The following is a 24,507-nucleotide window of genomic DNA, read 5'->3' as shown; positions in this document are numbered from 1 at the left end:
ATACAAGTGACATGATCATCTATTGCTAGTTTGCATATGACTGGAAATACATTGATATCCCTTTTATCAAACTTGTCAGGCACGTACAAAAATGACCCAGCAATATAAATGTAACTTCCCACAGTCTCATGCAGAGTAGGTAATTTCCAAAGTGACGTAACAGACTGAATGTTTTTACTGTCACTGATTTCCACACAAGACTTCCTGTTACAGCTTCAGAGAGAACTTACTATGACATGTGACAGAATAAAAAAGATATATACTGTACAAGGAGAGAGAAAGGGCACAGTAAGATGATAGAGTAAGACAGAGTCAGAGGAATAGAGTGATACGTAACAGATAATAAGTAGTAAATGGTGAGAAACACAACAGTAGACGAGCTGTAAGGGAAACTTATATAGAGAAAAAAATTACAGCTTGTATTAGAGAAAACGTAACATTTATATGCAGGTGGTAAGTGCAGAGGAGATAGTATAGATAGACAGAAAGGTAGGTCAGTGGGGGATGGTAAAGAGACTGAGGGGGAAAAAAGAGGAACAAGTCATATAAACTGTTGTGACAGAAAGCACAGGAACACCAGACTCCAGCACTTACGGCTACCAAACCTCCCGGAATCACTAATACCAAGGTAGGCACAGTGAATCCAATTTTTAAAACTGCTTCATGTCATGGTGGTCCCATGTGAGGCAAATATTCATTATATCCACCTACATACACAGTTATTTTCAAGTATGATTCCAGTTCAGATCATAATGTATCATTTTGGAATGTTTGTATGCCACACATGGTAGCTGTAATAACTGACATTTTTTCTGTTTGTTTCAATTAATATATCAATCAAATGATTGCTCAAGGACCCCTGAAATATGTTGCAGGGATGCACTAATTGCTTTTAACACATGATGTTTCTTGCAAAACAACTGAATGATTAAGAATGAGGCAGATTAAACTACAGGCTTGATGTGTATAATCTGGGGGATACAATGGGTTAAAATATTTGTTTGGTTAATAAAGTTTAATGTTCTTTTTATTAGCAATAGTTTTGATTGGTTATGTCATCTTTGGAGCTGACTTTTGTTTTTTTGCTTAAAAAGGTACTTATCTTCCTGGTATCAGCCTCTTTGCACTCTAAAGTTTAGACCTCCTGCCCTACCTATTTTATTTTGGTGGTGGGTGTGTCTTGGTGTAGTTTGGGTGTTGCAATCAGGGTCACCGAGAGGGCAGGGAAGTGGGTTCTTCCTGGGCTTGCTGGAGGGGCCCAGGTCTTCCCCACCCTCGTACCCCCTCTTACCTCTTAGCATCCTGTGCATTCCCAGCACACACTGGCACCTCGTTTTTCTTTGTATAGCTGTTTTCATAAGAATGTGTGGTCACACCTTTCGCAATTAGGGCACGCCCCCTGCATTACCCAGGCCAGGCCAAGCTCTCTACAGCCCTGGTTATGCTATCCCTTAGTTTGTTGATGCTGACAACCCTGGACAGGCACGGCAGCACTGTACTTCCAGACAGGAGCACAAGAAGATGCCATAAGGGAGGGTGGTTCACCAATAAATGTTGGGTGATTAGATGTTTGTGTTTAGTGCCATTTCTCAATGGTTGGTTCTAAATCCAAGTTGGGCAAAGGACCTATGATGTCACCAGGGGGTGGAGCCACATCACCCGATGTAGGAGCCACGTCACCCAGGAAAGGAGCCACGGGCCAACAGGGTAGCCGAAATGTACCCTCGTGGGCTAGCTTCGCTCGCCATGCTTCGGGCTCGGTGGCTCGCTCCGCATCGCTCGCCACCGGGTTACTAAAGGTAGGAGTTGGTGGCGTGGATAGTAGAGGAATTATCCTGCTGGCCATCCTCCTCCCCCTGGTGATGTGACTCCTCCCCCTGACATCATAGGTCCTTTAGGCCACTTGGATCTAGCATCTACCATTTCTCAATTGCTGCCTCCAGTGGTGAATTCAAGGGGGAGGGGGGGATAAGGCACGCGTTCACCCTGTCAGTTAGAAGATTTTGAAAAATTCTAATTATTTATAGTACACTGTCTGCACACAGTAAGTGCAGCAGCAACACGCTATCCACACTGGCCACGCTAAGCTGTGAGTTTGTGGCTGTCATCGCTTCCCAGGACTCTCCTGTTAGCAGCTGCAGCATGCATATAATATCCAAGATGGAGTGCGAAGACAGAGGCTGATCAGGAGGCTGCTGTGAGAGAGAGTATACAGGGTCAGGCAGTAAACTGCGGTAGGTCAGTGCTTTGATTCCAGTGTCTGCCCCTTTCCCAGATCAGTGTCGTCACCATTACTGACCCCCATCCCAGTGTCACCCATCCTGCCTGCACAGTGTCTCCCTGCTCCTCCTCAACCAGACCAGTGCAGCCATCTCAGTGCCCTCCTACCTAGAATCCCCTAGCCTTTCCAGTCACAATGATCCCCCCTCATACAGCCAAGTGTTCCCTCCTCCCACCCCTATCTCACTGCCCCCTTCTCATTCTTCCCAGTGCCCCATTCATAAAGTGCCCCCCTATTCAGCCCAGTATCCCCCACCATCTCACTGACATCCCCATCCCAGTGTATACCACCCTGCCAGCCCAGTGTCTTCCCTCCCGCAACCAGCCTCCTGCCCCATCTCACTGCCCATTAGCAAGAACTTCCCCAGCCAGTTCAGTCACAGTGTCCCCCCTCATTCAGCCCACTGTACCCCCTTGTAAAGCCTAGTGTTCCACCCTCTCACCACCATCTCTCTGCCCCTTCCCATCCAGCCCAGTGCCCCCTATATATCACCCACTGCCTCTCCATCTCCCTCTTTCTCTCCCTGTCATCTCTCTCTCGGTCACCCACTGCCTCTCCCATCATCCTCTATATCACGCACTGCCTGTCGTCACCCACTGCCTCTCTCTGGCGTTGCTCACTGGCTCTGTCTTCAGAAAAGCATTCTGAGATTGAGGAGCTGAGCAGTGCTGTGTGATGGAAGAGGGCACAGGAGGGGAGAAGAGAGGGACAGTGGGTCTAATTCAGACCTGATAGTAGAAGCAAATTTGTTAGCAGATGGGCTGGGTTATTTTGTTTCTGTGCAGGGTAAATACTGGCTGCTTTATTTTTACACTGCAATTTAGATTTCAGTTTGAACACAACCCACCCAAATCTAACTCTCTATGCACATGTTATATTTCCCCCCCTGCAGTCTACATGGTTTTGCCCATCTGCCAACAAACTTGCTGCTACGATCAGGTCTGAATTAGGCCCAGTGTCAGGGAGAAAGAGAGAGGGACAGTGTCAGCAGGAGCTACAAAAACACTTACCTTACATGTTACAGTTTATCATATGTGGAAAGGTCGAGTTAATAGTTCCAAGCGGCACTCCACTCTCTTGTTGAAACAAGTGGATGTCAATGCCCATAGCTGAACTTCTGCACAGGACTATTAGAGCAAGTGGAAATACTTGCAGAATGCAGCAATTACATGGATGGTGAGTAACAATGTGTTGTATTTAAAAAATGTTGGGCGGGGCTATTAGTAATAATAATAATAATAATAATAATAATAATTATTATTATTATTATTATTATTATTATTATTATTATTATTGAAACCATCTCATAGTGGTCAATCCAATAAGGTGCGAGTTTGTTTCATAAAACTCGTAGTGGCAAAAAAGCACGTTCTTAAACTTTGCCCGCAAGACCCCAAACAGTTAATTTTTTCCAGGTCTCCTCACAGAATCGCAAGTGAGATAATGTGCTCCACCTGTGAATGTTTTTAAAATGTGTCAATGAGTACACCTCTGCCCCTGCTGGGTGACATGCAAAACGTGACCTATGTGGGGACCGAGTTTGAGAACGTGTGTGTGTGTGTGTGTGTGTGTGTGTGTGTGTGTTACCTAGTAGAGCAGGGATCACTTTTCATTGCCTTATGACTTCAATAAGTACTGTATTTGCATTTTGCCTATAAAATTGTTTAACATCACGTGCTTTCTACCATTGGACTGCTTTCAGGATCAAATGGCCAGTACCTTCCTCCATTACTCAAGTTCACTGGTAAATATAGATACAGATTTTGGATCAAGCTGGGCAGGTGATGAAGAACCTTCTTATGAATTAGATGGGTAAATTTCAAAGCGTTGAAAATAACAAGTGTCTGCTAAGCAGTTAATATACAGTAATGGAAGTTTAGAAACGCCTGCTTTAAGAGCATCATTTAACCACTTGCCTAGCGTGGTTGAATCAGATGTTACCACACGAGGCGGGGCTTTCCCTGACATAGGGGATAATCAGTGGTGCAAGTAGAAAAAATGTCTTACGGGTGTGGCCAAATGCCACATGGGGCGTGGCCAATGAAAATGGGGGCGTGATACACATATGGGGGAGGGGCAGATACACGTATGACCCCAATAGTGCCAGATACACGTTGCCCCACAGTGCCAGATATACATTGCCCCACAGTGCCAGATACACATTGACTAACAGTGCCAGATACACATTGCCCCACAGTGCCAGATACAGAAATGCCCCCAGAGTGCCAGATATACATTGCCTCGCAGTGTCAGATACACGTTGCCCCACAGTGCCAGATATACATTGCCCCACAGTGCCAGATACACATTGCCCCACAGTGCCAGATACACAAATGCTCCCACTGTGTCAGATATACATTGCCCCTCGTGCCAGATACAGAAATGCCCCTACAGTGCCAGATATGCCCCCAGTGCCAGATATCCCCCAGTGCCAGGTATACATGCCCCCCCAGTGCCAGATATCCCCCAGTGCCAGGTATACATGCCCCCCTGTGCCAGATATCCCCCAGTGCCAGGTATACATGCCCCCCTGTGCCAGATATCCCCCAGTGCCAGGTATATATGCCCCCCAGTGCCAGATATCCCCCAGTGCCAGGTATATATGCCCCCCAGTGCCAGATATCCCCCAGTGCCAGATAGAAATGCCCCCCCAGTGCCAGATATCCCCCAGTGCCAGATAGAATTTCCCCCCCAGTGCCAGATATCCCCCAGTGCCAGGTATAACATGCCCCCCCCCCCTTCCCTGCTTACCGCTGCCGCTGGCCGCTGCCGTCCTGTGTGAGGGAAGGAGAGCGCAGCCTGTGCCTCTCCTTCCCCTCAGTCTCCGGCGGGTGTCTCACAGTTTAATTCAGCGCTGATCCATGAGCCAATCAGAGCTCGCACCGCAAGCTCTGATTGGCTCACGGATCGGCGCTGAATTAAACTATGACACCCGCCGGAGACTGAGAGGAAGGAGAGGCACAGGCTGCGCTCTCCTTCCCTCACATCAGCGGCGGTGCGAGGAGCGGCGGCCCGTCGGTGTGGGTACAGCGTACCCACGGCTAAATTCTTACGGGTACGCCGTACCCGCCCACTTGCACCACTGGGGGTAATTCCAAGTTGATCGCAGCAGGAATTTTGTTAGCAGTTGGGCAAAACCATGTGCACTGCAGGGGAGGCAGATTTAACATGTGCAGAGAGAGTTAGATTTGGGTGTGGTGTGTTCAATCTGCCATCTAATTTGTGTAAAAATAAAGCAGCCAGTATTTACCCTGCACAGAAACAAAATAACCCACCCAAATCTAACTCTTTCTGCACATGTTATATCTGCCTCCCCTGAAGTGCACATGGTTTTGCCCAACTGCTAACAAAATTCCTGCTGCGATCAACTTGGAATTACCCCCATAGTTGCATGTGATGTCACCAGTCAGCCTAATTTGCAGCTGCAGAAAGAGAATCTTACCGCAGCTGTCCCTGCCAGAGGGACCTCCCGGTCCCACTGTTTCCTGGTTCCCTTCCCTCTGTGCCTACCATGCTGAGGATTACTGCTGATCTGTCAGCCCGGCAGCACCCCCACTTCTGCGGGTGCAGACATTAACAGCCCCTAGAGAATGTTAAAAAGCAGCCCTCACCTTTCCTCTGGACCCTTGGAGGCAGAGAGAGGAGTAAATGTGAAGCCGCGATGGTCGCAATGTTCCAGTGGTCGCAATGTTCCAGTGGTGATATTCTGATTTTTTAAAAACCCAGTATTTTACAAATGTTACAAAAATGTTTTAAATAACATTGTTTTGGATAAGTTTTAAATACTGTATATGTTCTTGACCTAATTCAATCATTAGAAAGTACATTGCTCGTATCAGGCTATATCTCTAAACTCATCATCCACTCACTGGTCATCTCACGACTTGACTACTGCAATGTTCTCCTCACTGGCCTCGCTTGCTCCCATCTTGCTCCCCTCCAATCTGTCCTCAACTCCGCAGCTAGGCTTATCTTCCTCTCCCGCCGTACCACATCTTCCACTCCCCTTCGACAAAATCTACACTGGCTCCCATTCCCCTACAGAATCCTCTTCAAACTCCTCACCCTCACATACAAGGCCATCTCTAATTCCACTGCTTCCTACATCTCCAACCTCCTTTCCCTTCATACTCCCTCCCGCCATCTACGGTCGACCAATGACCGTCGCCTCTCCACCACCTTGGTCACTGCTTCCCATGCACGAGTTCAGGATTTTGCCCGTGCTGCACCCCTTCAGTGGAACGCACTCCCCCGCTCCATTAGACTCTCCCCGACCTTGCAAAGCTTCAAACGGGCACTAAAAACCCACTTATTCATCAAAGCATACCCTCCCGATGCATAACCCAGTGCTGAAGCCACACCTCCACCCCCCTGCCTCATGCTGTGAACATCTCATCTTTGCTTGCATACTGCCATCAGGCTACCTCCCACTTGCCTGCACCTCTTGTCATCTGTCTGTCGCCCCTCCCCACTAGATTGTTAGCTCTTCAGAGCAGGGCCCTCTTTCCTCTTGTTATCTAAGCCCTCGTCTCGACACATTTCACTCGCAGCTCTCCCCTACTCAACGACCATCTTTATCCTGCTAGTAAAGGCTCATCTCCATCTATGGCCACCAGCCTCTAGTAGTACGATGATCACTCCATCAATACTTACATCTTAGCTGTATTATGTCTTGAGAACGTGTGGTGCTCTATGTTACCTGTGCTCTATTTCTGTTATTTATTTACTGTACTGCTATGTTTTGTCTCCCTGTACTGTCCTTTGTACGGCGCTGTGAAACACATGTGGTGCCTTATAAATAAAATGTAATAATAATAATAATAATAATAATTTTTAGAGCAGTTTTTGAAACAATATTAGCCAGTTAAGTGGTTAGGGTAGATGTGGGCAACAAAGGTTCATATGACATTTGGACAATTAGTAGATTATTTAAAATACTCTGTAGCAATTTAGATAAGACAATGATTGAGTCATACTGTATGTTCTATGAGGAGATTCCTAAATCATGAGGAGGAATTTGAGAATTAATATCCTAGAGGACATAGCCTCAATTTACGGATACTGATTAGCCAAGTAAATTCAGACGCAGAGTATGCATAAACATTATGTGTATAGCTAAAGGCCACTGGGTGCCCTCAACCCAAACACCACCATTAAAACCCACCAAATTCATAATGTGCTTAACACGTACCACCTGCACTGTCTGCATCGCTGTGGTGCATGAGAAAGTTATTTGACTCTTATGTGCCCTATCTTTTACCAATCAGCCTTATCTGTTTCATTCAAGTGTGTCCCCCTTATTATAACTTTTGCCACCTCAATATATAGTAGAGATGTGTGGCGGATGCTTTTCGGGTTTTGGTTTGGGATCTGGATCCCCGCTCGTGTTTTCGATTTGGATTGGTTTTTCCAAAACCACCCTATCGGGTTTTGGTTTTGGATCTGGATAATTTTTGAAAAAAACATAAAGACAGCTAAAATTACAGAATTTGGGGGTAATTTTAACCCTACGGTATTATTAATCTCAATAACATTAATTTCCACTCATTTCCAGTCTATTATGAACACCTCACACCTCACAATATTGTTTTTAGACCAAAAGGTTGCACCCAGGTAACTGGATGACTAAGCTAAGCGACACAAGTGGGCGGCACAAACACGTGGCCCATCTAGAAGTGGCACTGCAGTGGCAGACAGGATGGCAGTTTTAAATACTAGGCCCCAAAGAGCACATATTGCAAAGAAAAAAAAAAGAGGTGCACCGAGTTCACTGGATCACTAAGCTAAGCGACACAAGTGGCCAGCACAAACACCTGGCCCATCTAGGAGTGCCAGTGCAGTGACAGACAGGTTGGCAGTTTTAAAAACTAGGCCCCAAAGAGCACATAATGCAACAGGAGGAAAAAAAAGTGGGGCAAGATGGAATTGTCTTGGGCCCTCCCAGCCAGCCTTATGTTGTTTAACCACTTGTCTGGCATGGTCGCATCAGATGCGACCACACCAGGCAGTGCTTTATCTGACCTGCTCGCACAGGATGCGACCAGTCAGATAAACAGTAATAGCAGCGGCAGGGAAGGGAAACTTCCCTTCGCTGCTGCTGTCAGAGGGAACTTTCCTCCGCTGCTGTCAGAGGGTCTTCCTGCTCCCTCCCCTACTGATTGCCATGCTGCCGATCACTGCTGATCGGTCAGCACGCAGGACTCCTACTCCAGCAGCTGCAGACAATAGCAGCAGCTGGGGAAGTGTAAATTGAAAGCAGCGATGATCGCAATGTTTGCGATAGTCACAATGTTTTGATGGTCGCGACCGATGTTCCCATGTTTGGAAAAAAATGTTTTTTTCAAATATAAAAAAAAATGTTTTTACTAAAATCATTTTAGATGATGTTTAATACATATTATTCACCTAACTGACTAATAAAAAAAAACGACAATTTCTGAGTGTTTTTTTGGAATTTTTTTTATCAGTTTAGTGCAGTGGTTCCCAAACTGTGTGCCGTGGCACCCTGGGGTGCCTCGGGACACTTGCAGGGGTGCTTTGGATTGGTGGTCCAGGACAAATTAAAATTATTTATGGTCAATGTAATAGGCAAACCCGGTGCTGGTGGCTGCCAATCATAAAATATGTGGCCAAACAGAAGCAAATCTTGTCCCTCACCACACAATTTAACTTATGGATGACATATAAACACAATTTACTTAATTTAATATTTATTTCTAAATTTCTCAATAAGAAGCTTTTGTCCTTGAGGTGCCGTGAAAAAAATTCTGATGCTCGAGGGCGCCGTGATTCCAAAAAGTTTGGGAACCACTGGTTTAGTGGATAAGCAGGACATGCACAGTTTAATAAACCCATCATTTCAGCAATAGGTGGTCCCCTGGAAAAAGCTCGCCAAGGTCTCAGAATCATAGCTAGCTACAAACATGCAACCTCCATATTTGATGACTTTTCACATTATGAAAAGAGGCAAGAGGAAGAGGACAGTGTCAAGAATGTGATTAAAAATTAGAGAGACACATGCAATCAGGAAGAACACACAGGCTTTCACCTCCACTCCTATATGGGTGTGGAGCAGAAAGGACTTCAACCAAGAAAATATATAATTATTAATTACCACATTACTGGACAGACTGAAAAACTAGGGGCCAAAGCCTCCAAAATTGTACACCCTTCTCCATTTTCAGGAATTAAGAGAATCTCAGATTTAATGCTGGGATGCAAATAAACTGGCGTGTACCATAGGATCAAGATTGGATATTTTCCCCTTCACGGAGTCTGGAGACTTATTTTGTGAAAATCTCATGGGATTCTTTTTTTTTCCATTTTTGTATTGCATTTTTATTTACATATTGTGTCGCAGATGCCTTATTTTTGTTTTTCAGAGCTCCCAGTTACACGCATGTGAGCATACCTGTGTGTCCCAGTTACATGCATGTGAGCATACTTATGTGTCTTGTTTATTTTATTCATATTTTATTTTTAAACAAAGCAGCCCCATAGATGTTTTAGCAGCCCCTCCTGAGCCCCCACAACAGCCCCGGATGGGGCAAGTTGAGTTCGGGTAGGTTCGATAAAGTACTAAGCATGACTGTGCAGTATTTTTTTTTTGAGCCCCTGCACTAGTAAAGCTTACCACGCTACAGTTCAAACTCATTTCATACTATAAGTAGGACTGTGGGATGAAGCAATGCTAACCTCCATGCCACAGCATGTCAGCCTGGCAAGCCTGACATCTTCCTGGCTGTAAGCTACCATGAGACTCCATACTGGGCCTTATTCAGTAACTGTTTGTGCCTCACAGGAGCTCCTGGCCCATCTAGTGCTGCAGTGCAATGGAATGCTGATGCAATGCAAAATCAGTGAAACTCTGTTCTTCTAACATCACAAGGTCTTGCGATAACCCTACGCAAGGAAAAGAAGATCCCTGTACAACAAATGCACATCTTCTAAATAAATGATCCCGAAATGTGTCCCTAACATGAAATAATTGAGAAGAACCTCTCTCTAATGCTCCTGCAGAATACATGACGTTTATCTCTACGGTAGTTGCATTGGATCATGATTCAGTCTCTTCTGAGTCAAACTGACTTTGGTCACAAATGTGGTCTCTCCGCACTTTATTTAAAAACAATTTGGCAATTTCCATTTCCACCTTTGTGGCATCACCCCTGGAGAATTACACAGCACAGCAGACAGACAACAGCACCCCTGAACTTAAACGGCAGTGGGGCAGCACCGCTGGACTGATAGGGCAGAGGGGCAGCACCACATATAGGGCAGCACCCTGGAATGATGTGGCAAAGAAAAGACATGCAAGATGGAAATGTATTTGGGCATTCCCACTCACCCTTATGTTGAATAAACAAGACATGCACACTTTAACAAACCAATAATTTCAGCGACAGGGTCTGTCACACAACTGTGGCTGAAATGATTGGTTTGTTTGGGCCCCCACCACAAAAGAAGCAATTAATCTCTTCTTGCACATACTGGCTCTACAGTGGCAAGATGTTGTCTTCATCCTCAGATCCATCCCTCCCTTTCAGTGTTTACATCCTCATCCTCACAGATAATTAATATTCAAACAAAACCACATCTTTTAGGTGTCAGTGTACTGCTTACGCTATTACCCAAAGTTTCTGAACTTGACAATGACTTATGATGAATGCGCTGCTGGTGACGTATAAGGGAGGATGCTCCTAGGTGGTTAAAATCCTTACCCCTAATTATTATGGATTTACAAAGGCAACAGATGGCTTGACACCTATTGTCTGGATTCGTGGAAAAGTAATTCCACACCAAAGAGGTGGCTTTTTTGGTATTTTGCCCAGGCATGACAACGGGCTGTTTCATCTCATGGCCAACAACTGTCTCCACTGGTACCATATTCAAACAAACCACATCACCATCAGAATCCTCATCGTCAACTTCCTCCACAGCGCCAGCTACACCCAGTGACATCCTCAATCTCAATATCAGCAACTGGACTGGCGGTGCTCCTCCCAGCACTTTCAGGGGGCATGCAAATGATGGTAGGAGCCTCCTCTTCCCATACAGTGTTGTGAAGGTCAGGCCTAAACATTGCAACCGCAGACAGTGCCAGCACCCCTGTATTTTCACAACACCTCTGTAATTTTACAGCATACAAGACAGGGCCAGTGTAAATTTATTTTCACTGCACCCCTGAATTTTTACATCACACAAGACAGGGCCAGTGTACATTGATATTTAATGCACCCTGAATTTTTACAGCATACAAGACAGGGCCAGTGTACATTGATTTTCACTGCACCCTAGAATTATTACAGCATACAAGACAGGGCCAGTGTACATTGATTTTCACTGCACCCTAGAATTATTACAGCATACAAGACAGGGCCAATGTACATTGATTTTCACTGCACCCTAGAATTATTACAGCATACAAGGCCGGGCTAGTGTACATTGATTTTCACTGCACCCTAGAATAATTACAGCATAAAAGACAGGGTCAGTGTACATTGATTTTCACTGCACCCTAGAATTATTACAGCATACAAGACAGGGCCAGTGTACATTGATTTTACTGAACCCCTGAATTTTTATAGCATACAGGGCCAGTGTAATGTTATTTGATCAGCATCACCCCTATATTTTACAGCATACAGGAGGACAGTGCCCCTGCAACCTGTACAACACAGTGACAGCCAGGACAGCAACACCCATATACAGCTGCAGCACCTGGCCATTACAGTACATGAAATACCAGTGACAGCCAGGACAGCACCCCTAGCACAGCACACCACAGTGATTGCAGCAGCACTCCAACAGAGCACACACTAACCCCACCCGATGCCACCACCCACAGAGAGAGACAGAGGTCTGTCTCCATCACTCTCCAAGTCCGGAGTGAAAATGGCGGCGACGTGCGGCTGTGCATATGGTATCCTAAACCCGTGAGAATCCAACAGTGGGATGATGACGTTTTACCTCGTTCTGGTTTCCAAGTCTGGTGGAAAGTCCCAAGCCGGACTCAGAGCATGGCATTTGGGGGGGGTTTGGTTCTCAGGGAACCGAACCCGCTCATCTGTAATATATAGGTATCATTTTAGCACCCACAGGCCCTTGGTTCCAGTTGCATTTACCACTGTTGTCACCACTACTCCTATGCCACAGATCTGACCCACAACTATGTACTCCCCCTTACATCTAACTGTTTATGAAAATGTTGGGCATGACTAATCTTCACAGATTTGGTAGAAGCAAAATTATTCTTAACAAGGACCCTTAATGGTGGCAGAACAGGGCATACTTGGACCACAGTGCATATATGATGTTTAGAATCCTCAAATAAATACCTATCAAGTGATTATATATAGGAATACATTTTTTATTTCAAAGGGACTGGGTTATTTCACAAATGATTGCTTACTGACTCACTGAAAAGTATTGATTAGTCAGCCCTGCATACCCCCTTCCTGCATCCAATCAGCTACCTATCATTTATAGAATGTACTTGATAAATGCTATCTCAAAGCTGATTGGTTGCCATGGGCAACTTCTCCACTGGTCCAGTTCTCCACTCTTTTCACTGCTTGATACATCAACTTAAAAATGAATTATGAATTTGACCTATTTTTATTGTTGTCTCACAGCAGTACTTGCCTGCCTTGTAAAGTGCACATGGCTCCTGTTTCTGGTGACAGACTGGACTCTGAGAGCCAAAGGACTGTGATTACAGAGAGTATGTCAGTGACTGCATCTGATGAGGAAAAACTGCAACTTCTCAACAAAAACACAGAACTTCGGAGGCTGAATGCAGAGGTGTGGCAAGTTTCTTTATACTATCAGTTGCTGTTCATGTCTGCAACATTATATAAAACAAAATTATTTACAGTGCATCTGGAAAGTATTCACAGCGCTTCACTTTTTCCACATTTTGTTGTGTTACTGCATTATTCCAAACTGTGATAAATTATTTTTTTCCCTCAAAATTCTGCACACAATACCCCATAATGACAACGTGAAAAAAGTTTTGTTTTTTTAGATTTTTGCAAATTTATTAAAAATAAAAAACTAAGAAATCACATGTACATACAGCCTTTACTCAATACTTTGTTGATGCACTTTTGGCAGCAATTACAGCCTCAAGTGTTTTTGAATATGATGCCACAAGCTTGGCACACATATCTTTGGGCAGTTTCGCCCATTCCTCTTTGAAGCACCTCTCAAGCTCCATCAAGTTGGATGGGAAGCGTCGGTGCACAGCCATTTTCAGATCTCTCCAGAGATGTTCAATCGAATTCAAGCCTGGGCTCTGGCTGGGCCACTCAAGGACATTCACAGAGTTGTCCTGAAGCCACTCCTTTGCTATCTTGGCTGTGTGCTGTTCTGATAAAAGATGAAATGTTGCCCCAGTCTAAGGTCAAGAGCGCTCTGGAGGTTTTCATCCAGGATGTCTCTGTACATTGCTGCATTCAGCTTTCCCTCTATCTGGACTGGTCTCCCAATTCCTGAAAAACATCCCCACGGCATGATGCTCTGACCACCATGCTACACTGTAGGGATGGTATTGGCCTGGCAATGAGCGGTGCCTGGTTTCCTCCAAACAGGATGCCTGGCATTCACGCCAAAGAGTTCAATCTTTGTCTCAACAGACCAGAGAATTTGGCTTCTCATGGTCTGAGAGTCCTACAGGTGCATTTTTGCAAACTCCAGGTGGGCTGCCATGTGCTTTTTTTTAAGAAGTGGCTTCCATCTGGTCACTCTACCATACAGGCCTAAATGGTGGATTAAAATATAAAAAGTATTAAATTGCGCTATGAACGGGATTTTTTTAGCGGCTCAGTTCAAGGTTTTCATATAGTGTGAAAGTAAAAAAGCGCTTGATATGTGTAAATATGTGTATGCGCAAAACCTGTGAAAAAAGAAAGATTAGTAAAAATGTTTACAGCCCTTTTTGGACTATTTGGGATTGGATTGCAGTTCAGCCAAAAAAGAAGATCAGGATAACTATCTACCCCTATCTAAATAATTAGTCCGTAAGTGGTAAATGACTGATATTTATGTTGGGAGTATCTTATCCCTGTTCGTTCTTTCTTTTTAGCAGCGGTCCCGGCACCCGTAGCACACGGTGGTGTTGTTGTTAGGTGGGCGGCTGATGTCTAGCCGCTCTTTGATCAGCGGCTGGCGGCCGGCTGACAGATGGCGGCTTTGATTGGCGGCTAGCTGGCTGCTAGTTCCCCGTCCAAGCGGCTGGCGGCCGGCTGGCGGCTGACGGCTTTAATTAGCAGCTGGCTGGCTGCTGGTTCCCCGTCCGTGTTGCACAGTCTGGTTTAGCAAATTCGGTGCACAGTAGGGGTTCCTTAGTGTGTACCCAACGCGTTTCAGGCATAAGCCCTTCATCTAGGAAAATTGGTGGACTTCCTCAATCCCTTTTTATAGGATAAAAAACTTTATTAAAAAAACGGAAATTCAATTAAAACAGGCGGTTACCATGTGTCCTGATTTTTTGTTAGGGGTAAAAAAGAGGAAAGTTGTCCATAAAATTACTTTTTTCTTTCGATGTTCATATGGTTTTGCGCAATTCTAATAAGGTGATTACTTTTTCGGTGTCACAAGTAATTCTACATTTTACATCAAATTCTTTTTTTGTGACATTAGATTTGAATTTCTTTATGGGCTGTACTAATGTTTGCTTAGTTGTCTTACATGCTACACATTTTAAGCAAAAGAAACTTCCCTGATTTTCCTTTAATTTGGTATTTTCAGATGGTATATAACTTCTAACCAGACTCTGTTTTAGATTCTGTGCTTTTTTGTATATAATCTGTGGTTTATCTTTGATCAGTGGTTTTAACTTGGCATCCAGTTGTAAAATATGCCAATGTTTGTTTATGATTTTTTCAAAAGCTTGGTTCTGACTATTGTATTGGGTGATAAAAGCTAGTTGGTAGTTGTTCTCCATATTTTTAGGTTTATAACAGATTAAATCTTTTCTATTTTTAAGTTTATAACAGATTAAATCAAAAAAGTTACAAACATAGGGGGTCATTCCGAGTTGTTCGCTCGCAAGCCGTTTTTAGCAGCTTTGCACACGCTAAGCCTACGCCTACTGGGAGTGAATCTTAGCATAGTAAAATTGCGAACGAAAGATTCGCAATATTGCGAAAAGACATCTCTGTGCAGTTTCTGAGTAGCTCCAGACTTACTCGGCATCTGCGATCTGTTCAGAGCTTGTCGTTCCTGGTTTGACATCACAAACACACCCAGCGTTCGCCCAGCCACTCCTCCGTTTCTCCAGCCACTCCCGCGTTTTTCCCAGAAACGGTAGCGTTTTTTCCCACACGCCCATAAAACGGCCTATTTCCGCCCAGAAACACCCACTTCCTGTCAATCACATTACGATCGCCTGAACAAAGAAAAAGCCGTGAGTAAAATACCTAACTTCATAGCAAATTTACTTGGCGCAGTCGCAGTGCGAACATTGCGCATGCGCACTAAGCGGAAAATCGCTGTGATGCGATGAAATTTACCGAGCGAACAACTCGGAATGACCCCCAATGATAGAAAAGATTTAATCTGTTATAAACCTAAAAATATGGAGAACAACTACCAACTAGCTTTTATCACCCAATACAATAGTCAGCACCAAGCTTTTGAAAAAAATCATAAACAAACATTGGCATATTTTACAACTGGATGCCAAGTTAAAACCACTGATCAAAGATAAACCACAGATTATATACAAAAAAGCACAGAATCTAAAACAGAGTCTGGTTAGAAGTTATATACCATCTGAAAATACCAAATTAAAGGAAAATCAGGGAAGTTTCTTTTGCTTAAAATGTGTAGCATGTAAGACAACTAAGCAAACATCAGTACAGCCCATAAAGAAATTCAAATCTAATGTCACAAAAAAAGAATTTGATGTAAAAGGTAGAATTACTTGTGACACCGAAAAAGTAATCTACATGTTAGAGTGCCCTTGTGGACACCAATACATAGGACAGACTAAAAGAAAATTGAAGATTCGCATATCTGAGCACATACTAAATATTAAAAAAGGCTTGGAGACCCACAGTGTGTCCAAACACTTTTTAGACTGTCATAATAAAGATGCTTCAAAGTTAAAATTTATGGGCATACAAAGAGTGGAAAATAATTGGAGAGGAGGCGAAATTTCATAAATTTTGAGACAAAAAGAAACAAAATGGATTTATTTCATGGATACGTTAACTCCCAAGGGTTTAAATATTGACATAGAACTTAATGCCTTTTTATAAAATTTGTATAAACATATTATATACATAACACCTTATTAGAATTGCGCAAAACCATATAAACATCGAAAGAAAAAAGTAATTTTATGGACAGCTTTCCTCTTTTTTACCCCTAACAAAAAATCAGGACACATGGTAACCGCCTGTTTTAATTTAATTTCCGTTTTTTTAATAAAGTTTTTTATCCTATAAAAAGGGATTGAGGAAGTCCACCAATTATCCTAGATGAAGGGCTTATGCCTGAAACGCGTTGGGTACACACTAAGGAACCCCTACTGTGCACCGAATTTGCAAAACCAGACTGTGCAACACGGACGGGGAACCAGCAGCCAGTCAGCCGCTAATTAAAGCCGTCAGCCGGCCGCCAGCCGCTTGGACGGGGAACTAGCAGCCAGCTAGCCGCCAATCAAAGCCGCCATCTGTCAGCCGGCCGCCAGCCGCTGATCAAAGAGCGGCTAGACATCAGCCGCCCACCTAACAACAACACCACCGTGTGCTACGGGTGCCGGGACCGCTGCTAAAAAGCAAGAACGAACAGGGGTAAGATACTCCCAACATAAATATCAGTCATTTACCACTTACGGACTAATTATTTAGATAGGGGTAGATAGTTATCCTGATCTTCTTTTTTGGCTGAACTGCAATCCAATCCCAAATAGTCCAAAAAGGGCTGTAAACATTTTTACTAATCTTTCTTTTTTCACAGGTTTTGCGTATACACATATTTACACATATCAAGCGCTTTTTTACTAAATGGTGGATTGCTGCAGAGATGGTTGTCTTTCTGAAAGGTTCTCCTCTCTTCACAGAGGAATGCTGTAGCTCTGACAGAGTGACCATCGGGTTCTTGGTCACCTACCTGACTAGGGCCCTTCTCCCCTGATCGCTCAGTTTAGAAGGCCACCCAGCTCTAGGAAGATTCCTGGTGATTCTGAACTTCTTCCATTTATGGATGATAGAAGCCATTGTGCTCATTGGGACCTTCAAAGCAGCAAATATTTTTCTGTACCCTTCCTCAGATTTGTGCCTCAAGACAATCCTGTCTCGGAGGTCTACAGACAATTCCTTTGACTTCATGCTTACTTTGTGCTTGGTTTGTGCTCAGACATACACTGTCAAATGTGGGACCTTATATAGACAGGTGTGTGCCTTTCCAAATCATGTCCAATCAACTGAATTGCACAGGTGGACCAATTAAGATGTAGGACCATCTCAAGGATGATCAGTGGAAACAGGATGCACCTAAGCTCAATTTTGAGCTTCATGGCAAAGGCTGTGAATACTTATGCACATGTGATTTTTTTATTTTCTAGTAAATTTGCAAAGTTTTCACGTTGTCATTATGGGGTATTGTGTGTAGAATTTTGAGGGGAAAAATACATTTATTCCATTTTGGAATAAGGCTGTAACATAAGAAAATGTGGAAAAAGTGAAGCGCTGTGAATACTTTCCGGGTGCACTGTATCTATCGTGTCTGGGTATAGATTGTGGTCAAAGAAAGACTTATTTCTTTCTTTACAAATATATGTAAGTATATATGTTTCTTCTACAGCTGATGAAACTCAACCAACAATGGGATGAGATTTATCACAGTGCAACACAAAAGATGCATCTTACAGTACGGGAGCTTCAAGATGAGGTGCAGAGTCTAAGACATCACAGCGATAAACTGAGTCTGAAGCTGGAGCACGAGCAGGTGATATTTCACACACACAGTCTTAGTGACAGAAACATACTGTCATTTCACATTACATTTTTCTTATTCATCTACAAAACACATGGCACACACACAAGCAGTAGGTATACAGTTATATGTATTTGTAATATTTGCAGCAAATATACACAAAATAATATTAAGAATACCCCATTCACACCGCACAAATAACCCAGTATCGAACCGGCATATTGCTGGGTCGACACAGGTTGGCGTGCGGTGAGAAAGGGGCATAGCCGAAATCCCGGGTCGCTTGACCCGGCACTTCAACCCAGGAATAAAGCAGTGTTATACCCGGGTTGAATACCGGGTCAGTGGCTGCGTAAACGGGCTCCCAGGTCGATGCGACCCGGGACCCGTTTACTAGATAGGGTAAGACGGCGCGGAGATGATCTCATCTCCCAGCGCCGCCTCCACCTCCGCCCCCGCTGCTGGCTCTGCCCCCCCACTGCTATGGCAACCCGCGCGGCATATTGCCGGGTCGGGGAAGCCTGCAGCAGCTGACAATGCCGGATCCCACCCGGGAAGGACCCGTTTCCAATTCCCGGGTGGGATCCGGCATTGGCAGTGTGAAAGGGGTATAAGAAACCCAATACATCCAATTTAGCTCCCACCCCATCTCTGGATCACTGATACAACATTACAATTTTATTTCCACCTTTAATGACCCCTGTATTAAATTCTCCCTTTCTCAATAATAGAGCTTTGCAGAGCTCACTCTGTAGCTGTAAAAAGTTGCTGCTACAAGGAGAGTCAAGCAGCAGAACCTAGGTAAATGGGCAATGATGAGGGTCCAAGGGGAGGATCTTCCACCAAAGTACTATTATTAGAAGAAGGGGAGTTTTGTACAGGGGTTATTTATTATTTATAGGATAACTTGAATGTTTACACTAGTACATGACAGCATGTAGAAGGGTTCAAAGGGGTAAATGAAAAGTAAATGAAAACCAGGTGGTATGTAACAAAACATACTAGGAGTATATAATGAAGCATGGGGTAGGTCAGTTAGGACAAGGAAGGGGATGATGAAGGCCAGTACTGTAAATTGCTAACATTATGGGGCCTCAGTTTCCATACTCAGGAGTGGGGGGAGATTCTAAGATCTTTAGGTATAGAGCTAAAAGTCTTACACTGTAAGCACAAGAAGAGAGGTTATTGGATGAACATAGATTTAAAGTGGAAAACCCTATGCAACACTGGTGATTATTGCAAAAAGTTGTACGATTCTTGTTAGACTTGTACAGAGCTGTGGTATGAACCACGTGGGTACTGGTTAAACCACAAGTCACAGATTGTAGTAGTGAATACAGTATGAGGTTTACTTTAGGAATTACAATGGCTGAAGTGTACAGGTAAACTTGATATGCAGAGTTCTTTGACAGCACAGATTTTCTTGGCATGGCAATATAACTTCATATGTAGATTGCTTTGACAAGCCAGAAAACATTAACATCAATCACCCAGCCACAGTGGTGGAACTTGTGAGTGATGGGCCCAGGTGCAAAAATATAATTTGGGACCCCCTCCTCCACCCCAACCCAAGTTCACAATATGCCACATAGCAATGGGGACAGGGTGAGGCAGAGAGTAACAGCGTAAGACAGAGGGAGGCGGTGGTGGGCACACTGTAGAAAGGCAGAGGGTGACAATGAAATGTAAAGGGAGGCAGAGGGTGACCAGGAGAGGCAGAGAGTGACAGGGGTAGGCAATGGGTGATGGAGAGGCAGTGGGTAACAATGGTACAAGCACAATGTCCTGCGCGGTGCAGAGAATAGGAGGCATATACCTTGGCGGTACTTGTGACAGGGGCCCCAACCCCTTATGCTTAACTTGGTTTGGCACTCAGTCAGGCAGACTCTGACAGTGCCAATTACACAGTTGTGAGCTGCCTTTAATTTGCACATAAAAAGTGAAACAGAAAAAATGTAGTTGTCTTTTAATTAGAGGCAATATATGGCTGTGATCATCTGAGCTGATAGGTGGCAGGACTCACCTAGCAGTCCATCACACACAAGGTCAGTCCTGCCTCCCTAACGTAAGGAGCAGGTAACTGAGGTAGTGGGGCCCATCCTGCTCTCTGTACTGGTCCATTCATCCAGCATTACTCAAAATGGTCCGCATGGGGGCCAGGGTAGATAACTTATTGCTGATCTTGGCAGCACTGGGCAGGGCCCCGGTGCATACAGTACATCTGTTGCACCAATGATAGTTTCTCCCCTGCCCAGCCATGAGTGCTGGGCTCAAGCAGAATTAAGAGCCAGGAGTCAGGTAGTAATAGCATCATTAATTAACTGATACATGGTGAATCCTGGTGGCAGGGTAACCTATTACCGGGCAGTACGGATGGTGTAATGGTTAGCATTACTGCCTCACAGTACTGAGTTCATGGGTTCGATTCCCACCATGGCTCTATCTGTGTGGAGTTTGTAAATTCTCCCCATACTTGCGTGGGTTTTCTCCGAGTACTCTGGTTTCCTCCTACAATCCCAAAATATACTAGTAGGTTAATTGGCTCCCAACAAAATTAGCCCTAGCATGAATATGTGTGTGTGTGCGCGCATGTGGTATGGAATATAAATTGTAAGCTCCACTAAGGCAGGGACTGATATGAATGGCCAAAATATTCTCTGTAAAGCGCTGCGGAATATGTGTGCGCTATATAAATAACTGATAATAATATTACTGGAAAATATAGCAAAAAAGATAGCGTTCTAACAGACTGGTTCTAGACCAAGTAAATCCCAGGGCGAAAAGTCCCTTTAGTATCCACCTTAAAAAAATTTTTTTTAAATCTATAGTTTTTTGTGTGAACTAAATAGAAATACACCTTACTTATATGGTGATTTCTCTGCAATTGGGAACCTCTGAAGAATGTTATCCTGCCTGGGCAGACAGTGTCTTCAGTTGGTTTTCATTATTCCTGTAGGAGATAACATAGTCTGGAAAATAGAAAATAGAAAGAGTGCGCTGTCAAGAAGCTGCTGGTGTAGGGGGTGGTAATTCCCCAAGAAAGTATATACAATAAAAATGATGGTCACCAGCGCTAAGTTGTATAAAGTATATATATATTGATATACTAATTAAAAAATCAGGACGGTAGGTTATATTGAGATAATGTATATAATAAATTTAATAGGATAATATTTAAAAATACAGATGCCTTTGCAACACAATTATAGGTTAATTAATCAAATAAAATAAAATGACACATCCACATATCTCCTCAGTAGGATTAGATCATACCCCGGCTAGGACTCCCTCTGGAAATATGTCCATGTGACAAACACCAGCATTGTTTCCATTATAAAACAGTTTTATTCTGGATTTATTGTCCTTTTCAAAACAAAATGACTATTATAGTTATACATCTAATATTGGTGGATTTACTATGTATGTATATCTCTATATCCACTTGGAATGTGAATGTATGGGGATCGCCGCGCTGGTGCGCACGCGCGAGCCGTGTGCGGTCCGTGCTCGCTGGGCTCCCCGCGGCCTGTTACCATGGTGCGGCATCCTGACTTCGATCACGTGATCATCGCGCGTTATCTCAATATAACCTACCATCCTGATTTTTTAATTAGTATACCACTGTATATATACTTTATACAACTTAGCGCTGGTGACCATCATTTTTATTGTATAGTCTGGAAAATGCCTGTTTGCATCTGTGACTTTATGCTGATGACGCTACAATGCACTTCCCTGGTGTACATACAGGACTGAAGCGCTCACTTTGATGTTTACAGATGCTGCAATCCTGTACGTCTTTAGTTGCCACCATCGGTCGCAACATTGAAACATACACCAGCTCTATGCTAGATGCAGATCATCCATCTGAGTATGGCCTCCAATGTGAGCAATTGAACTGCTCTTATGCTTCTACTTTCAGCAACACACCTACACTATATTACATCTGCATCAGATTAGCCAACCCCCTGGAACCACATAGGAATGCCCAACATTTCTAATACACTTCTTGGTGTTTGTGTCTGACTCTGGCCCTCATTCCGAGTTGATCGCTCGCAAGCTGCTTTTAGCAGCAGTGTAAACGCTAAGCCGCCAGCCTCTGAGAGTGTATCTTAGCTTAGCAGAAGTGCGAACGAAAGGTTAGCAGTTCTGCAATTAAACATTTTCATGCAGTTTCAGAGTAGCTCGATACTTACTCCTACCTTGCAATCACTGCAGACAGTTCAGTTCCTGTTTTGACATCACAAACACGCACTGCGTTTGGCCAGCCACTCCCTCGTTTCTACAGGCACGCCTGCGTTTTCTGCTGACACGCCTGCGTTTTTTAGCACACTCCCGGAAAACGCTCAGTTACCACCCAGAAATGCCCCTTTCCTGTCAATCATTCACTGATCACTGGAGCGATACAAAACAGTCGTTCGGCCATGTGTAAAACTGCAAAGTTTTGTGTGAAAGTACTTAGCGTGTGCGCACTGCGGCCCGTACGCATGCGCAGAACAGCCGATTTTTAGTCTGATCGCTACGCTGAGAAAAACGGCAACGAGCGATCAACTCGGAATGAGGGCCTCTGTACGAACATCATCGTGGTGCATGCATGCGTTATGCAACTCAGATGCAAGTGCAGATAAAAATCATTGGACAAGAACAAAATAAGACACATTGACCTCCACAGGAAAAAAACACACACATTGCCAACCACAGAAAACAATAAAACAAATTGGCCCCCACAATTTGTTTCAAATTTCCACTGCTGTTTGAAAGGCCTGGTCACACCTAGAGGTTTTATAATTCTTGGCTGTAACATGTATATATTAATTTATTAACATTTACAGTATGTAGCGCTAGCATATTCCATTGTACTTTCTTTCAAAGTCGGGCAGGGGCAGATTGAGAATTGAAAGTGATCCTGGAAAAAGTTGTAGAAGTGGCCTCACATGGGAAGCACCAGTGGTATACCATTTAACCATGCAACAGCACCACCCCTCAGATGTCAACAAACAAAACAAGCCCCACATGCACATCAGCCTTCACTGAAGGCCCTATGGCTAATCCGCCCATGCTAGTATGATACTGCTGAGTTATTATAATAGTCTATACTAACTCAGAAATAAAAGGGGGATGTGTAGTTCAGATCTGGCAAAAGTGTAGATTTTTCTGTGATTTTGCTGCATGATTTAAAGCAGAACCTGCTGTAAATCCTGCGAATAAAGCACCAAAAATTTGATTTGCCTCAACATGAGCTGTAGATTTTCTCTCTAAAAGAGTATAACAAGGATAAAGATATGTATAGTTGCTTGGGTCATACAACTGACTTGCTGTCTTGATTCACTTAAAATGTGGAAAAAAATGTTTTAATAAAGTATACAGATTATACCACAGAAAACAATAATAACCAGTAATGCTATAAACTTTTCTCATGTTTTCTCAGTTACCATCCTAAAGCCATCCATTTGGACTTCATCTGAAAAATAAAGTGATAAAAAGCACAAATGAGTTATTAGCCTCCTTGACTTTTCTAGATCGCGCTAGAGTCACATTTTGCTTACAATGTGAGGGGGGTGAGTCAGAGCTGATTGTAGATGTGATAATTTAGCACATCTACGATCAGATTCTCTGACATGTGGTGGGATGCCCAGCACAGGGCTAGTCCACCCCACATGTCAGGCCAAGCCCACCCGCGCTGGTGCAAAAGCATCGCACGGTGGCGATGCTTTCACACCTGCCAAGTAGCTCCTTACCTGATGTCATGCAGCCCCCGCGGCCCTTCCCCACAACGGTCTGGACACACCTGCGTTGTCCAGACCGCGCTCCACAAATGGCATTCTAATGCCATTGGCACACCCCCTCCCGCCCCGCCCCCACGTTTCGCATCTCACTGGTGCGATCGCTTCTGCCTGATTGACAAGCAGAGGCAATCGCACCAGTGAGATGCAAAAAGTGGGTGCGCACATGCAGTACGCCCACTGCGCAAGCGCACTAGGCAAAGGGCTTCAGACTGTGATCACTGTCATTGCAGCAATTGGGTCTGAATTAGGCCCTGAATTCCTCCAAAATTCCCTGCTCTTACTGGAACTGCAGTTTTGTCACTATGGCGCATACGTATCCAACATGTAATCACATGGGCCCTCATTCCGAGTTGATCGCTCGCTATCTACTTTTAGCAGCCGTGCAAATTTTATGCAAAACAAGACCACCCCTGTAGTTACTTATCCAGTGCGATGTTCCTAGCGATGGAGGACCCGGAATTGACGTCAGACACCCACCCTGCAAACGCCTGGACA

The 24,507-nt window shown here is 44.1% G+C and overlaps 1 protein-coding gene across 1 annotated transcript in view; it reads left to right on the top strand.

Moving 5' to 3' along the window:
• The first annotated feature begins 201 nt into the window (after positions 1-201).
• Positions 202-24,507, top strand: part of LOC134947590 (uncharacterized) — a 116,036-nt gene continuing 91,730 nt past the window's right edge. Inside the window, exons 1-4 of the mRNA XM_063935601.1 lie at positions 202-628; positions 3,984-4,093; positions 12,916-13,084; positions 18,095-18,238. Coding sequence (XP_063791671.1) covers positions 3,990-4,093; positions 12,916-13,084; positions 18,095-18,238 — 417 coding nt within the window. The 5' untranslated portion in view covers positions 202-628; positions 3,984-3,989. The remainder of the gene's footprint in view (positions 629-3,983; positions 4,094-12,915; positions 13,085-18,094; positions 18,239-24,507) is intronic.

The sequence above is a fragment of the Pseudophryne corroboree genome, chromosome 8 (genome assembly GCF_028390025.1).
Source record: "Pseudophryne corroboree isolate aPseCor3 chromosome 8, aPseCor3.hap2, whole genome shotgun sequence".
Lineage (NCBI taxonomy): Eukaryota > Metazoa > Chordata > Amphibia > Anura > Myobatrachidae > Pseudophryne > Pseudophryne corroboree.
Note: the sequence above shows the minus strand (reverse complement) of the source record. Positions and strands in the feature narration are given on the sequence as shown.